Here is an 18,342-nt window from a genome sequence, read left to right as displayed (position 1 = left end):
GAGATGATGAACATTTCTATAACCAGGCAGTTCTGTTCCCCTGTTATAATGGTGCCATTGAATGAAAGTATCCCTCTAAAGCTTCATGTCAACAGATTGATGGGGTTAACTATCTGTAGAGTCCCTCATGAGTCTCAGTCTGAACTTACCATCGCTGACAACATAAGCCAGGCCACGTGACATGATGCCCTGGATGAAGGCAATGATGTGGGGGATGTGGTGGGTCACTCTCGGAGCAATGGATGGCCGCAGCACACGAAGCTGATCCATATCCTTAAAGAATTCCTGCTCATATTTTTCGGCAACTTCACGGAAGTTTACTCGTAGCTGGTGGGTAAAATTAATTGTAAGTCAGGGTAGGGCTGAAGATGGATAGTAGAGTGTACACTAAAACTAGAATTATACAAATACTGTACAGATAACCCATCATTATACTGTTACATAATATAATGGTGTAAGCTGATAAAAAAATACATCTGCTTGATTTTTTACAGTCCAATGATCAGTTCTAAAGTTCATCCTTGATAACTACAAGAAGAATGTCTCTAAGCCACTCTATCATCACTCATCACTACTCCCTTCATTAATCTTTTCACTGGACTGATACCTTATGTCTATCAATCAATCAATCAATCATTTCCTGTGGCACCCCATGGGATACATAGGGCATCGATGAACTCTCTCCACCGATATTTGTCTCTTACACATCTTCATATCCCACCAACATTCCTCCCTGTTTTGCTTTTCAATGTCCTCAACCAGTTTTCCTTCGGCCTACCTCTGCCTCTTCATCCTCTAGCAGTCCTCTGGCACATCTTATGTACTGTACTTTATTCATGTTAATTCTATCCATCCATCATCCAATCTTTTACTGTCCCATCATGAGAACATGGGTGCAAGACTCCATCCAGAACATTACTCTGGGGAGACCTCTTATAATGGTGGGAGCAGACAATCTCCAAAATCCCTTCAAAATGAGGAAGTTCTCACAACTAAATACTGTAAAAACATGTTTGGGTGCAAGACTCTATCCAGAATAATACTCAGGGGAGGCCTCTTACAGCGATGGGATCAGACAATCTCCAATATCCCTTCAAAATAAGAAAGCTCTCACAACTGAATAAAAATGTTTGGTGGTAGCACGACCTATAATCAGAACATCACCATACAGCTGAATGTGTAAATGACCAATTTTCATTGCAGAGTCCTTTCAACAGAGAATCTAGCCAAATGCTAGACAACCTTGAAATACAACACTGGCTACTACTGTTAACTACATTATACCCATTGGCAGATTATCTCTGCTTTGGAGAAGAGGGTTCCCAAGTCTGCTGTGCCCTGATGTTGAATGCAGGCTACGATTACTTTGCTCTCTAATACAGAGTGACAACTGAACCATGGCAGAGGTTGCTAATTGACACGAGGAACACAATCAGCAGCTCTGCTACCCTGATAGGATGCCTGCCTTTCCTTGATGATCATTTACTCATTTCCTTGTAACCGACTGATGGGTGGTAACTCTAGCCTTCATGGACACATCTGTAAAAATAAGTGTTCAGAGACTTTTGAGTCCACGGCAACACAGAGTTCATAACTGATATCTTCTTCCACCATGCAGACCAAGTATTTCTTGTCCCCAGGGATTCTGAAGGCAAAGTTCTCTGCTAAGACAGAATCTTTCGTAGCATATTCTTTCAGAAGAGATACAATCTGCCATAAAATTCAGCAAGTCCAGGAGTACCTCCCATTGCCATCTTGAGGCAGTGTAGCAGCTTCTAAAGGTAATTGTAGTACTGGGTGACTTTTGCGAGAAGTCTCAATGACTGCTGGCAAGTATACCACTGGTATCCAAGCCATTCCAGATACTAGGTTGGGATGTGCTGTCACTTGATATGGCTGACTTGATGATCTTTTTGCTTTGCCAGGTGGCATAAGTAAAACTATGGCATAACTCAAGTACACAAGAAGTCTATAAGCACATGAGTCCTGATTCAAGCATCTGCTCAACTGAGGATATTTGCTGATATGTGCCACTCGTCTCTCAGTACTGAATTCAACAAAGAACAATTACCCTTTATGGATTAATGCAACACAAACATTTCACAACCGCTGCTTACCCTACAAATACCACCTCACTGCTGAATGACTATGATTACAAAACTCTAACAATGAGACATTCATGCAAGGTTTAACCCCCAAACACCAGGCTATTTTTAACACTGTCATCACCTCACTAAGGGGCAATTTCCCGTAAATTGCTTGTTTTCAAACCTTAATATCTTGGAAAGTATAGCACTTAAGAAACCAAATTGAAGACCATATTGCCCCAAAACTATTCCCCTTGCAAAAGAAAGCATCCCCAGGTCTGTAGGTTACTGTGTTGATGAGTAATGACATGAGGAAGAGAACTAATTTTCAGCTCAAGAGCAGGACGTGCTCATGCAACTGCCCACGGCACCGACTATGGCTTTGCTCTCAACGTGATAACTTCTCCACTACTAGATAAAATTGACACTGTTGCATCCAAGGCATGCCTTATGGCACTATCACTGAGTTCTCTTCTAGTATCCTTGGAAAGGGGCTTGGCAGGGGTGGATGATACAATTGGCTACAGGCGGCGTGGACAGAATCAGACAAATAGGAACCTGAAGACATCATTGTACACCTGGCAAACGCATGGAACAGATTGATTCTCGTCTGAGTGCTATGGAACGACTCCCTCCCAACCCTTTCGTGCCGAGATGAAATGAAGGCCGGTTCAAATGGTGGCAGGAAGACACTAGTGCGGCGGCCAAGTAGCACCCTGATTGTGATGTGCACAGACGTTACCTGGCGGAGAGGAGTTAAGGGAGGTCACAGTAACCGATACCCATGGAGTGTCAGTCAGGACCAATGCAAAACAGGCTGAGGGACACCACTGGGTGTCGGTCGGAACTGCAATTGTTTTCATGTCACAGTTTGAACTGGCCGTCATTTGATCTCGTCACCAAAGGGTAGAGAGAGTCTCCCAGGAGTGCATGCAAGCATGACACAGTCTGTCCCATGCCCTGACAAGATGTACAGTGATGTCTTCTGAATCATCCTCATCCAAACCTGTCACCGCCGCCCACAGCTTCGATTTTGTGATCAACCCCAGCCAAACTCCTGCAGAAGGAGGCTGGGAAAAGGCTCATGGACAGTGTTATAGGGCATGCCTTAGACATGACTGTGTCTAGTTTTTCTGATGGTGGTGAAACTTCCTCGGAAAAACAAGGAAGCTATCATGTGGAGAGTGACGTGTCACATGTGCCTACTCCTGCCCGCTCTAAACTGTCTGGTAAGGTCCTCCCTGAGCTTCAGGAGGTGGGAACAGCCTATGACAGTGACACATTCACATCTGATGCAGAGGTGGATGAGACCAGAACACAGAAAAGTGAGGGAGACAGTGGTGATGGTGATGGTCACGTCCTCCAGAAAAGCCGCCGCCACATCTAACCACCAAGCTCACGGCCAATGCATAGCAGTCCCTCCCACCACAACCCTCATCTCCACAACCAAACACCTCAAGGGCCATTTCCCAATAACCTGGAAAAGTATATGTGGGGAGACTGAGGTCCGTGGCAGGACACTGTCAGAGTTACCAGCCAGCATCATCCCAGGGAGTCCCTGCTTCAGGCAAGTAATCACTCTTGTCCTCTCCCACCTCCACCTCCACCTCTCCTTCCTCCTCCCCCCCACCTGTGGCTGTGCCCCTGGCTGTGCCGATGGCTATGCTCGTGGTCCTAGGGGGCATGCAAGTGTGGTAGCATCATGGCCTAGCAGCTCCGGCATCGGAAGGCAGGACACTTTTGTGTGGGAGGAGGGTGATTGCTTCAAGCCAGCAATACCTCTCTTTGATGTGGCAGGGGCAGGGGTGCAGAGGGAGCACCTGGAGGCAAGAACACCATCAACCCTGTCCTTTTTCCAGGCCATATTCATGACCATGATTATGCAATACCTGATGGATAAAATAAACTTCCACCTGGCTATCTCTGTCTGCTGGCTGGAGGTGTCTGTAAGCAAGAACTCAATAATGAAGGAATGGAAGGCAGTGGAGGTGGGGGAAATGTATGTGTGGCTCATGCTAACAATGATGATGCTGCACACGAAAAAACATGTGCTCCACGACCACTGGGCAGTGGATGATATCGTCCACACACCTCTTAGGGAAATATATGGCCCATGACAGCTACCTGGCCAGTCTGAAATTCCTCCATTTCAGCACGAATTATGGTCTGGCACCCAATGACCAGTTGTGGAAGATTAGGCCCATCCTATGATGCTAAAGGAGCCCTTTGTCAGGCTTTTTTGGCCATTTCAGAAAGTGGTGATTGATGAGATGTTTGTTCTGTTCTGAAGATGTCTAGCATTTATTTGGTATGTGCCATCAAAACATCACTGATTTGGACTGGAGTTTTTTGTCCTATGTGACAGCCATACTGGATATGTCTGTCTGTCTATCTATAGCCCGATGCCCTAATCCTGCAAAGGGTGGCTGCAGACAAAACGCCTCCAAGTCGCCCTGTCACCCACCATTTGACTACCCTCCCCCCAACTCACCCCCCCCTCCCTCATATACCTCTCAACTCCATCCCTCCACCTCATCCTCGGTCTACCCTCCCTCTCCCTCCCTCCACCTCACCTACATACACCCTCTTAGTCAGTCTTTCATTCTCCATTCTCTCCACATGTCCAAACCACCTCAGTGTATTTCTCCTAATCTTCTCAACCACATCCACATCCACCTCACAACGTTCCTTTACTTCTTCATTCGTCAACCTGTCCCTCCATGTCACTCCAGACGCTCCTCTCAAGTAACCCATTTCCACTGCTCTCACTCTTGACTTGATCCCCTCTTGCAAGGTCCATGCCTCGCTTCCATACGTCAGGGTAGGGATCACAATACCATCATGCAGTGACTTCTTAACTTCCATACTCACCTCCCTATTTCTCATCACTGCTTTCAGTGAACCAACAACCTTCCTTCCCTGCTGGACCCTTTCACGCACTTCATCCCCCAAAGTTCCATCCTTACTCATCACACTACCCAAGTACTGTACTTGAATGCACTCACATTCTCCATATCCTCACCATCCAACCTCACTGTACATTCTGTGACTTCATTCCTCTCAAACACCATAACTTTACTTTTGTTTACATTAACTTTCAGCTTCCTCCTCCTACACACTGTCCCAAATTCATTCACCAAACCTTGCAACTCCCATTCATCTTCAATCAACAATACCATATCATCAGCAAACAGCAACACCGGAAGCTTCCAAATCTCACCCTCATTCATTAGAGCCACCCCCACATCCACTGCCCTACCCTGCACCTCCTTTACAACCCCATCCATGTATATATTAAACAGCCATGGAGACATCACACAACCCTGTTTCAGTCCCACCATCCACTCGCTAGACGTAATACAGTAATCCCTCATTTATCTGGATGAGCAGTATCCGGACCTGTTCATTATACGGATACTGGACCTTGGCTCTATTAACTCCATTGAGCACCTAAAGTTTTCTGTAAGTTTGTGTGACATGATCAGAGAAAATGCCATGAAGGCAGCCTAGACTTTTGCACAAAGGAAAATATTCCCATAGATTTTATTTGCCCCTGAAATTAGCTATATTGGTATAAACTATATACAGGCATAACCTGGTTTAACGATGCAACTGGTTAAGTAAAAACCCATCGCTAGGAGGGGTATCGTATCTCAGGGCAGATTTGACATGTAAGTATAGGGATGTGTTTTTGAGTCTTGGGTTTCCCCCCCAACCAATTCCTAAACCCACCCAAATGAGTCCAAAAACAAGTTTCTAGCTAACCCAAACCCCCAAATAGCTTTAAAACAAGCTAAACTAAGTCTAAAAGCAGTTTATAACTCATCTACACCCAAAAATAAAATATGAAAATCATTAAATATAAGTCTGGAAAAAATCAAACTTAGCAAACTGTACCCCAATATGAAAATGTTCTCCCCACCTATGACTAAAACACATTAATCTAAGTCTGAAAAGAAGTTTATAAATCAACCTAAGTACAAAATTTAAGTATAAATTCATCATCAAAATCAGTTTTAAAAAGCCAAAACCCATTGTTAAACCGGAGTTTGCCCATAGTTCGGCAGGGTAGGGTGGTATTTCTACTCCCATTGCTATGCTGGGGTATTGCATCTAGGGGTATTGTATCTTGGGGTCTGCCTGTACCATCATTTTCGCTTATGTTTATACTGTACGATAAGCTAATATTAACACACAAGACTAATGAGTAAAAGTACAGTGAAAGTACGGAAATGCAGCAACAATAATGTGTTTCCACAGTGAAAATAAGTTCCCAAAACCCTGGCACAATATTTTGCCCACACCAGGCAGGAGCTAAGTATATGTCAATCTGCTGAATTTCATGAGCTTTCACACGATGCCTTCAGAATTTTGATACAAGCAAATGTTTTTAAGTAAATCTCCAAAAACCACGTGCGCACACCCCTACCCCGCCCCCCCACCAAAAGCCAAGAGAAAGCCTACTATTTGAGAGTGTTGGCACCCTCCCCTATGATAACCTAAAGACTGGTGCATGTCATGCTAAAACTTAATTTTTGGTGAATATTTTTGTTCAAAATTGCCTAATCAACATCCCTTCAGACCAACACTGACAAGTGCATCATAGTGTGTCATCGGTTCCTCTTCAGACTAACACCATTTTGACTCATTTCGCGTCATCGTGCACGAGGGGGTTAAACCATTATCCGAATTTACTTGCTATTATCCAGATGTAGAAGTCCCTGAGAACTTTGGCTGGCCAGCAGACATGTTCAAATGTCAAGTCCACTGGGCTCTAGCCATGAGTGGGAAATGGGGCATAACCAACAATCTGAGCTAAATTCTGTCCACCTTTGTACTGAAAAGTCAAAGTTGCACGCTGATCTGATCACTCCCAACTAACCTCCAGCACCCAAGTAATACTGACTGTAACCCACAAGCAGTGCCAAAACATCTGTATGCATCCCCACCAAATGTCCAAAGTTGTGCAGCCACCAGAATAAGTCTCTCCTAACTGATACCGTGCGTCGAACACAGACGACAAGCCATGAGTTCATGTTCAGTGACAGTGGCTGTCCACCTCTCTACCGTACGTTCAAAGTCACCCAGTCACCGGGAGTTGTGATTCTGAATGACCACCAAGTGTCTACCATAGACCACAAGCCGCAAGTAAATGTATGGTAAAAATGCCCACCCGCCTCTAAACCCAATGGCAGGAGTCCCCCGGCCATCGAGATTAGTGCGACACCCCCCACCATGCAAGTCTGTCCATTCCCTACCAAATTTTCAGAGTTGCATGGCAGGCCGCATTAGTCATACACTGCCTGTGGTGGTGACGTAATGGTCATCCACTGCTGTTGTCACAAGATAACCCTTGCCTGGGCGAATGGAAGTGAACCTTGTATGTATATGTCAGTTTGCCACATTCTGCTTCCTCTGTGTTTGGAGGAAAGCATGGCGTGTGAAACAGCAGTGCTGTACTGCTTGCCGGCCTACAAGCACGCACCCCAGTTCCCATCTTTGTCTCCCTCGTGAGTGGTAACACTTGCAAATATAGCTATGAATGCAGTTGAATTTGTGGTGGTCCCATACCTTCTTCAGGTTGTGGCCCTCCTCTGCTGCATTCTCGTGTGTGTGATGATGGCCCCACCACCACCGGAGACGCAGAAGAGGAAGGTTTTGACTCTGGAGAAGAAGCGTGAGATACTGAGCAAGGTTGATGCAGGCTGGACCACAGGACGCATACTGCGGGAATATGATCTAACTCGTTCAACTTTGACATCAAGAAGTCACAGGACAAGCTTACACAGTACGGACAGCAGTATGGCGAAAGCACATGTAGGGGTGACAGGAAGGTCATGGCCCAGGCCCAGCACGCCATTACTGACAGGTCAACTTTGTTGTGGTTTCACCAGCAATGTGCTGCCAGTGTGCTTGTGTGTGGGGCCAAGGCAAAGGCTGCAGCCGAGAAGTTTGCACGCCTGCACAACATACTGTACACAACTTCAAGGCTTCCGAAGGATGGCTCTTTCACTTCAAGCTTCGCCATGCACTTATGGACAGTAAGGCACATGGAGATGCCTTGGATGCGGCAGAGGAGGATGTGGATCCGTTTCGCCAGAAAGCACAGCGCCTGATCTAGGACGTGGGCCTTGCCCTTGGTCAAGTTTATAAGGCTGATGAAACTGGTCTATTCTACTGCTCACTGCCCACCAACACCCTTGCAGAGGAAAAGGAGATGACTGTGCCTGGTTGCAAGTTATCCAAACAATGTGTCTCTGTGTCGTGCTGTGCTAATGCTAACGGGATGAACTGCCTCAAACCCATTATTGCTGGGTGTGCAAAACCTCCAAGTTTTCTCCTTGGGTTGATGGATACCCTGCCTGTTGTGTGATACCATTCTGTGAAGGCTTGGTTTACTGCCAAAATCTTTAGAGATTGGTTCCACAGACACTCTGTCAAGGAGGTTATCCGTTACCAAACAAAGGTCCTTGGTATCGCTGGCGACCAGGTGAAGGCACTCCCGCTCGTTGGCAATGCCCCCATGCATCTGTCTGAGAAGGATTTGGTTGCTGATGACAGGAGCATTAGGTGCATCTTTCTGCCACTAATACGACTGCTCTGATTCAACCAATGGACCAGGGTGTTATCGTAGCTGCAAAGAAACTGTACCAGCATATGTTCCTCAATGAGGTGACGGTGGTGCTGGAGGACAAGGACGCGGCCGAGGACACACGCGGGGAGCAGACCTTGCAGAATCTTTGGCATTATGACCTCAAGTCTGCAGTGTTCAACTGGGCGAACACGTGGAAAGAAGTCTCCAAGAAAACCCTCAAAAAAGGTTGGTCTCGTCTCGTCCCTACCCTGGGGGTATGGTTTTTTTTTCAAGAATACTCCCCCAGTATCCCTGCTTGTCGTAAAAGGCGACTAAAAGGGTTGGCGGAGGGTTAGTGCCCCTCCCCGGAAAACAACTAACTAAAAAAACAAACAATATGCCTCGGACAAGAAATGACCAAACGATGACGACCAAGGACCGGACAAAGGACGTGGTTATCGGAACGTGGAATGTAAGAGGAGCGAATGATGAGGTGAAAGAGAGAGAGATTGTCCAGGTGCTTGAGGGTGCGAAAGTGGATGTATGTGGAATAACTGAAACAAAATGGTGGGGAGAAAGTGTGAGAGAATGGGAGTATGGATGGGGTATATGTGCAGGAGTAGGTGAGAATGAGAGGGCAAAGGAAGGAGTATGTATAGTTGTGAGTAAAAGATGGAAGAAGAGCATAAGACAGTATGGATCAGTTGGGTCAAGGATTGTGTGGGTAAAGTTGAAAGTTGGAATACAAATGTGGACAATTGTGTGTGTGTATGCGCCAACGCAAGATCGTGCTAGAAGAGTGAGAGAAGAGTTTGGACAAATGTAGAAGTGTGCATGGAAAAGTTTGGAAGGAATGAGAGAGAGTGTTTTTGATCGGTGATATGAATGGTAAAGTTGGGAATGTGAAGGTGGATGGAATAGTTGGTGAGTGGGGTGTGCCTGCTGAGATACAAGAGAATGGGAGTGCGTTAGTGGACATTTGTGCTGGGAGGGGGTTGGTGATAGCCAATACCTTCTTCAGGCATAAAATGATCCACAGGTATACATGGCGAGCGATGAGAAGGGTGGGTGGTGAACTGAATGAAAGGAAGGCAATGACTGATTATGTGTGTGTGGATGAAAGGATGCGAAGATGTGTAATGGATGCATGAGCTTATAGAGGTTGGGGGAGTAGACTTTCTGACCACTACTTGGTGGTGGCCAGAATTAGGATTCAAGTAAGATGGAGGAATAGAAGAAGAGAAAGACGAGAGGAAGAAATAGTTGCAAGGAGAGTGGGAAGGTTACAAGAGGATGAGAAAAAGGCAGAGTATAAGAGAGAAGTGGAGGAACGATTGGGCAAATATGAATTGGAGCAGATAGGAGACATGGAAGGTGTGTGTAGGATATTTACAGAAGAAATATGTGCAGCATGTGATGTGGTGTGTGGAAGGAAGAGAAGACGGAGGGGTGTGCAAGGAACAGCGTGGTGGACTGAAGAGGTGAGACAGGCTGTGGCACAAAAGAAGAAAGCATATAATGAATGGATGAGAAATAGGGGCGTGGAAGAAGTTGAGAGGCAGAAGAGAGAGTTATATGTAGAAAGAAAGAGAGAGGTGAAAAGATTAGTAAGAGAGAGTAAGAAGAGAGTGGACGAGGAATTTGGAAGGAATTTGAGTGTAAAGTGGAGAGACTAAGAAAATATTCTGAAAAGAGGTGAAAAGAGTAAGACAGGGTGGAAGTGAAGTTAGCAGGGGAGTGAAAGATAAAAATGGTAGATTACTAGTGGAGAAGGGAGAAAAAGTGAGCAGATGGAGAGAACACTTTAAGGAATTGTTGAACATAGAGGATGGAAGTAATGCGAGTATAAGTGGCTGGGGAATGGCTGGGAGAAGGAGGGAGGTGAGAAGACAGGAAGAAATCAGTAGGATAGAAGTTGTGGAAGCAATGAAGAAAGTTAAATCGGGGAAAGCCCCAGGAATTGATGGAGTGTGTGGTGAAATGCTGAAGCATGGGGAAGAGATAGTAGAATGGATGTGGAAGATGTGCAGATTGGCCTGGGAGGAAGGTAGAGTCCTGGAGGATTGGAAGTCAGGTATAATTATTCCCTTGTACAAAGGAAAAGGGGAAAAAGAAGTGTGTGGTAATCATAGGGGCATTTGTCTTCTTAGTATAATAGGAAAAGTGTATGGTAAGATACTTATTGACAGATTTAGAGAAAGAACAGAGAAATTAGTTGGAGAAGAACAGGGAGGCTTTAGGAAGGGAAGAGGTTGTGTAGATCAGATATTCATTGTTAGATCTTTAGTGGAAAAGTTTCTAGAGAAGGGAAAGAAGTTGTATGCGGCTTTCATGGATTTGGAGAAAGCATATCACAGGGTGGATAGACAAAGATTGTGGAAAGTGTTAAGAACATATGGAGTAGATGGGAAGTTTTTGAATGCTGTGAAGAGTATGTACAGTGGTGCGAAGGCTACAGTGCGTGTGGATGGTGAACTACGTGAATTTTTCTCTTTGAAAGTTGGGTTGAAACAGGGATGTGTCATGTCCCCATGGTTGTTCAATCTGTACATGGATGGGGTAATAAAAGAGATACAAGGTAGGGTAGTGGATGTTGGAGTGGCCCTGGTGAGAGAGGGTAGTGTTTGGAAACTCCCTGTACTGTTGTTTGCAGATGATACTGTGTTGCTGAGTGAAGACGAAGGGGAGCTGCAAGGCTTGGTGGATGAGTTTGGGAGAGTGTGTAAAAAATGGAATCTAAAGGTGAATGTAGAGAAGAGTAAAGTGATGGTCTTTGAGAGGGGTGAAGTCAGTGAATGTACAGCGAGGTTGGATGGTGAGGAATTGGAAAATGTGAGTACGCTTACGTACTTGGGTAGTGTGATGAGTAAGGATGGAGGTTTGGAGGGTGAAGTGCTTGAAAGGGTACAGCAGGGAAGAAAGGTTGCTGGTTCTTTGAAAGCAGTGATAAGAAACAGGGAAGTGAGCATGGAAGTGAAAAAGTTACTACATGACAGTATTGTGATACCAACTCTAACGTATGGAAGTGAAGCTTGGACGTTGTTGGATGGACACAAGTCAAGAGTGAGAGCAGTGGAAATGAGTTATTTAAAAGGAGTCTGTGGAGTCACATGGAGAGACAGGCTGATGAATGAGGATATAAAGGAGCATTGTGGTGTGGATGTGGATGTGATAGGAAGTGTTATGAGGAACACACTGAGGTGGTTTGGCCATGTGGAGAGAATGGAGGGTGAAAGACTGACGAAGAGAGTGTATGTGAGTGAGGTGGAGGGAGGAAGAGGGAGGGGGAGGCCGAGGATGAGATGGAGGGATGGGGTGGAGAGGTATTTAAGAGAGGGGGGTGTGAGTTGGGAGCAGGGCAGTGAAATGGCGGGGGACAGGGCGACTTGGAGGCGATTTGTTTGTGACCACCCCAAACGGGATTGAGGCGTCTGGCAATAGATAGATAGATAGATGTGGATGATTTCCACCACTGTCTTCATACAGCAGGAGAGCAAGTGGACATTGATGACGTGAGGGCTTGGCTGGACGACGATGGTGGTAATCCTGGTTATCAGACCATGTCTGATGTGGAGATTGCTGCTGCTGCCTCTGTGGGCACGAAAGAAGACATCCACACCGACGAGGAAGAAGATGAGGACCCTGACTCGTGGCCTCCTGCAACTCCATCACTCCCTCGTCTCAGTGCCCTATGTGCTAGTCTGGAGTAGGTGCTGGAGTACGCCGAGCACCCGCACTGTGACAAGGAGTTGGTGCTGCTCAGCCTGGCAATGGAGCTGCAGGCAGTCAGGGACACTGTCATCCTCCGACAGAATCGTCGATCCTATCGTCAGAGCAGGATCAACTCCTTCTTCATGCCAGCCACCCGCCAGCCCATTCTCACGACCACCACCACCTCGTTTCCCGCCTTCACCATTGGTCCCACAACCAAGAACATCGACAGCCGCTGAGTCTCCGTTGGATGTAAGTTTGTGGCTGTCTTTGGAGTCTCCAGGGGTGGGTAGGCCACCATCGTCGCACCGTCTGTCACCACTCATCGCTCAGCTCCAGCAAGTAGAGGAGGAAGGGGAGGAGGAGTTCTTCAACCTTTGCTAAATGCAAAGGTTAGCCACTAGACCACATGGGACACCTGTACATCTGCTAGAGGTGTAGGGGTTATGAAGCCTGTCTGCAGTGCACTGGGTGTTAAGTACCCCAACTGAATGTTTTCTGGTGGGGAACTTTAGGTTTTGTTCATACTTTCCTTGGTGTTTAAATTTATTTAGGATATTCCCAAATGGTTTTGATGTCAAAATATGGCAGACTGACCTGAAAAAAGTGCCAAAATTAGGAGGGGTACTGTACATACAGTGGTGTATAGGTCGGGTGTTTTGGGATTTTTAATGTTTTTTTTTGCATGGTTTTCTTGGTGTTAAAAATTACTTTCAATATTCCTATGTGTGTTTTGATGTCTCAATATGGCAGAATGACTGGAAAACACTGCCAAAACTAGAAGGGGTACCGAGCATACAGTAGTGTACAGCCAGAGTGTTTTCTTAGTTTTCAGTGTTTTTCTTGTATTATTTTCTTGGTGTTAAAAACTATTTTGGATATTCCTATGTGTGTTCTGATGTCTAAATATGGCAGAATGACCAGAAAACAGTGTCAAAATTAGGAGGGGTACTGTACAGTACATACAGTTGTGAATAGATAGTCTGGTTTTGGTTTTCGATATTTTTTTTTTTGCATGTTTTCTTGATGTTAAAAATTATTTTTGATATTCCTATGTGTGTTTGACATATATATGCCTGAATGACTGGAAAACACTACCAAAGTAAACAGAAGTACTGTACTGATCAAATGGGTTAAGTATAGGTTGGAGGTTGGATGTAAGTAGAGTCTGGGTATAGTAGGGAGGATATTGTACATTTTCCAGACACTGCCACTACCTGGACATGCCTTTGGCTCCATTACACCAGATAACTGAGGGACTATTGTAGTTTATTCAGCTACATATGTGGATATATCTGTGATGAACTCCATGGGTTTTCTGCTGCAGTGGTGAAAGTACTTCCACAAAAATCACATTCTGTACATGGATAATTAGTACAAATCCCTGGCATTGACGAAGTACTTACTTGTATTTACTTGCACATGCGACTGGGACTTGTATTTACTTGTACATGGGACTGGCACCTAAGAAACTGTCCATGCCAGTAGATGAAATTTTTCATCATTCCCTGAAAAGACCAAGAGAGGCGCCCTGCTAACCCGGAAATGTGGTAATACGCTGGCCATTCATTGGCATGATAAGTGGAAGGTGTACATGCTTAGCACAGTTCAGAAAGGGGTTATGCAGGACACATTCAAGACAGACTACAGGACCAGGGAACCTATGTTCAAGCCAGATGCCATTAATGATTTCAATATCAATATGTGGCTTGCTGATAAGTCCAAAATCCAGAGCAGTGAGATAAATTGCCTCCACAAGTCTTGCAGATGGTACAAAATGGCATTCCTACACCTTCTTGATATCAGCATCCAATACAACAAGGTTGTACATGAGTTTGAGAAAGAACTGACACGCCAGCTCCTTGCAAAGCATGGAACTGTTCAAAGTGCAGGTGAAAGGAGGAAAATGTATCAGGTGGCGACAGCAGTGTGCTTGGCAAGTGCACAGTACCTGTCAAATTGCCATCTGGTTCACCCTGGTTGAACACCTGCCTGGCGTTTGGCCTACAGGCTTTGCCATGTCTGCACCACAACTAAATGCTGACTAGCACAAAAAGAAACATGCTATGAATGCAATGAATGCAAGGTGGCACTTTGCCCACAATGCTTCTTTGACTACCACCATGAACAGGACTTCTAGGCACAGGTGTGTGGAAGATTGTAAATAGTGAACAATGAAGTGCAAGTGATGTTTTTCTTTTTGTAAAAACATAAGTGCAAAGCTGATATGTGATTGTGTTTGTAAATATACTGAGTCACCCTAGCACAATTAAAAGAGAACCCAAATCGCACCTGAAGAAAACTGCTTCTTTGGGTTGCACTTCTGTATAATGTCTTGGGCATGTATTTATTACACAAAATATGTGATATGGACGGTAAATGTGACATCAAGTGCAATTAAGTGCAATAGGTAAGGTAGGTATTAGCTCCATGTCATTAAAAAGTGTTAAACAGCATAAAAGGCAGTACAAATGTATACCTCCTGGTGTATCATAAGTTAGGAATAAGATTTTCATTACACCTGTGCGTGCTACCTGAGGAATAAAAACTATGGGAAAAAGAAAGTTTTCTCTCAAAGTGAATAAGAAGTGCAAAGTTGGCAGAAAATGACTGGAAACTGAGTACTGTATTTATTTATTCACATTTTATTGTATTTGCTCGAGTTCTCCCACACACCAACTGGGCAAAATGTCATTCTGTGATGACTGGAAAACCAAAGACGAGGCACATGTACTGGGTGATGATTCAAACCCATAGCTATTAGTATGGAAAGTAGAAAATGTGTGCAATAAAATGAAAGTTAACATTTAGCAGAAGGTCGGGCAGCTTTACGAACACACCACTATGTTTGCCCAGTCAGTGTTACAATTGCCGCCCAGACCGAGCAGCAGAAAACCCTAGTCAGGGCTGCGAGCTGAGGCTCGGAGACTTCCTGCGTCTAGCACCCAAAGTTATAGTAATCCCTCATTTATCTGGATGTGCAGTATCCGGACCTGTTCATTATCCGGATACTGTACTGGACCTTGGCTCTATTAAAGCATTATATGAATTTACTTGCAATTATCTGAACATAAAAGCCCTCGAGAACTTTGGTCGGCCAGCTGACATGTTCAAACAACCGGTATCGTGGCACTGGGTTCTAGCCGTGCACAGGAAATAGGCCATAACCCACAACCTGAGTGAAAATGTCCTTCCGCCCCGGTACTGAATGGTCAAAGTTGCGCGCTGGCTTGATCACTCCCTACAAACCTCCAGCACCCAAGTTATACTGACTGTAACCCACAAGCGATGTCAAAACGACCATACGCATCCCCACCAAACGTTGAAAGTTGCACGGCCACCGGGACTTTCCCAACTGCCACCGCACTTGTTAAACAGACCACAAGCCACAAGTCAGGTGAAAGCACCCGTCCACCTTGTGACAAATGGGTGAAAATCTTACCCACAGTCTTGCTCCCCCCCCCCCAATCCCTCCTAAATACCCTCCCATGTTCCCCGCCTTGCTAGCCCTGCTTCCCGGCTCCCCCCTCACTCCCTCCAGTCCTCTGAGCTAAAAGTACTGACTTATGAGATTTTACAGTTTTTGGTGATGTATTTAAATACATTGGTTGTACCACAATTCTGAGAAAGCCACGAGAAAGATCATGAAATTCTGTATCTAGACACAGGCTTGGCTTCTGCAAGGTGCAAGCAAAATTTTGCACTAGGATGGTGGGAAGTTATATGAAGGTAAGTTTTACTCTTCAACAACATTTATTCTTACTGCAGTTTTGTTATTTTACTCATCAGTTTTCTGTGCTTTTATTAGCTTATCTTATAGTATAAACACCAGCAAAGATAATGGTATACCATTAATACCAATCTAACCAATTTCTGGTGGCACATAAGGCCTTTATTTTATTTTTATTTTTATTTTTTGGTGCCCCGGAAGCAGCTATCACTCGTGTCACAGAAAGATAACTGATTTTCTAACAGTCTTCAAGTTTTTTGTGGATATTTCTTGATTATGCAATGTTTTCTTGGTGTTCAGCATTAATATGGATGTTCCTATGCAGGGGCGCACCCAGGAACTTTCTAAGGGGGGGGGGGCCGTAGTGAGGTGAGGTCAGGTAATCCGATAATTACTGGGAGGTCATATGCAGGTTTAGAGTCAGAAAGCTGCTGGCTCATGTGTTACTCTTTGTTTGTACTTGCCAAATTTTCACATTTTGCTGTTATTGAAATAAATATACATAAATTTTTAAAGGACCCAGAGAGCTAAGGGGCCCAGGGCAGCCCCCCCCTGGGTGCGCCCCTGTTCCTATGTGCGTTTTGTTGCCTCAATATGGCAGAATGACCGGAAGACACTGCCAAAATCTGGAGGGGTACTGTACATATAGGAAGGGCTTTTTTTTTTTTTTTTTATCTAACTATCTATCTATAGCCCGACGCCCTAATCCCGCAAAGGGTGGCCGCAGACAAAACACCTTCAAGTCACTCTGTCACCCACCATTTGACTACCCTCCCCCAAACTCACTCCCCCCTCCCTTATATACCTCTCAACTCCATAGTTTTGTATGGTTTTCTTGGTGTTTAGCATTACTTTGGATATGCCTATGTGTGTTCTGATGTCTAAATATGGCAGACTGATCTGAATACTGTGCCAAAATTAGGAAGGGTACTGCACATACAGTTGTGTATAGGTAGGGTGTTTTTTGGTTTTAATTTTTTTTTTTTTTGCATGGTTTTCTTGGTGTTTGAAATTATTTTGGATATTCCTATGTGTGTTTTGATGTGTAAATATGCCTGAATGACAAGAAAATACTGCCAAAATAAGCAGAGGGACTGTGCAAATAGGTCAGGTATAGGTTGGAGGCTAGGTATAGGTAGGGTCTGGGTATAGTAGGGAGGATATTGTTCATTATCCGGATATTGCCACTACCCGGACATGTCTTTGGCTCTATATGTCGGATAATTAAGGGAGTACTGTACTCATCTTCTTCAGTCCAAACTCATCGACGGGGACCACCTGCAGACCTCGGGATGGTTTCATTCCCAAGAAGAGTTGGTGAGTAATATGGCATTTAATTTGTTTCCTTAACTGCTATGCTTTCCAAGATGAGAGGGTTTGAAATAAGGTTACTTTGCAGAAGAATGCCATACTGAGAGGATAGCCGCACTTATAAAATGCCAGCGTGTAGGGGTTAAATAACAATGCTTGTATACATTAATCACAAGTCACCATGCAAAGCTACAATCACATGATATATTTATTAGGGCTATTCATCATCATCATCATCATCATCTAATCCAGTGTTGTCCCCATGAGCAGCATAGGAGCCCGGGGCTAGGCAAGTTGGTCCTGACATTTAAGATGAGAGTGACCAACCTCACTCATCCCTTTGTGGTGTTACATGAGCAATAAACCCCAACCACCCAATGGATATAAACCTGCACTGACTCAATCCAATTGGAGCACCTTAACCAGCCCCATCCCGACGTTTTCTGGGCAGTGGTACGCCCCACTCCCAACATTTTTGGACCTTTTTTTTTAGGCTCAAACATTCGCTTTTGGTGAGAAACATCGAAAACTCATAGAGAAATCGCTCACCTGAGGTTTAAAATACTCAATCCAGGTACGAGTACCTCCTTACCTGACTGGGTTTTCTAACAGGCTGGCACCAAAGAAAACGAGTTCTATGGGAGGGTAACTATTTTATCCACTCATAAACAGTATTTATTTATTTACTTGGTACGAATTTATATGTAGTACAAGAGTATATTGGTTTTCAAAAAGTAATATAGGCATTATAAGCATTGTTTCACTCACTAACTCATCACCATTCATGACCTTTTTTTCCCACATTACCTGATCATCATTTCTGACTGTTTCTTCCTCTAATGTTATGTAAACTTTGTCCTCCACATTGTCATCGATTGGGGAATCACTCTGACCCTGAATGTCTTTATTGGCCAGGTCACTGGTAACAG

The 18,342-nt window shown here is 44.7% G+C and overlaps 1 protein-coding gene across 1 annotated transcript in view; it reads right to left on the bottom strand.

The window, feature by feature from the left end:
* The window catches only part of CysRS-m (cysteine--tRNA ligase-like protein, mitochondrial), a 245,783-nt gene that overhangs the window by 197,741 nt on the left and 29,700 nt on the right, over nucleotides 1-18,342 (bottom strand). The window contains exon 5 of the mRNA XM_080281646.1: nucleotides 150-327. Within this exon, the coding sequence (XP_080137772.1) occupies nucleotides 150-327 (178 nt within the window). The remainder of the gene's footprint in view (nucleotides 1-149; nucleotides 328-18,342) is intronic.

This window comes from Coenobita brevimanus, chromosome 90 (genome assembly GCF_032717465.1).
Source record: "Coenobita brevimanus isolate Jiangsu-jjx chromosome 90, ASM3271746v2, whole genome shotgun sequence".
Taxonomy (NCBI): domain Eukaryota; kingdom Metazoa; phylum Arthropoda; class Malacostraca; order Decapoda; family Coenobitidae; genus Coenobita; species Coenobita brevimanus.
This window is presented reverse-complemented; position numbering and strand designations above follow the sequence as displayed.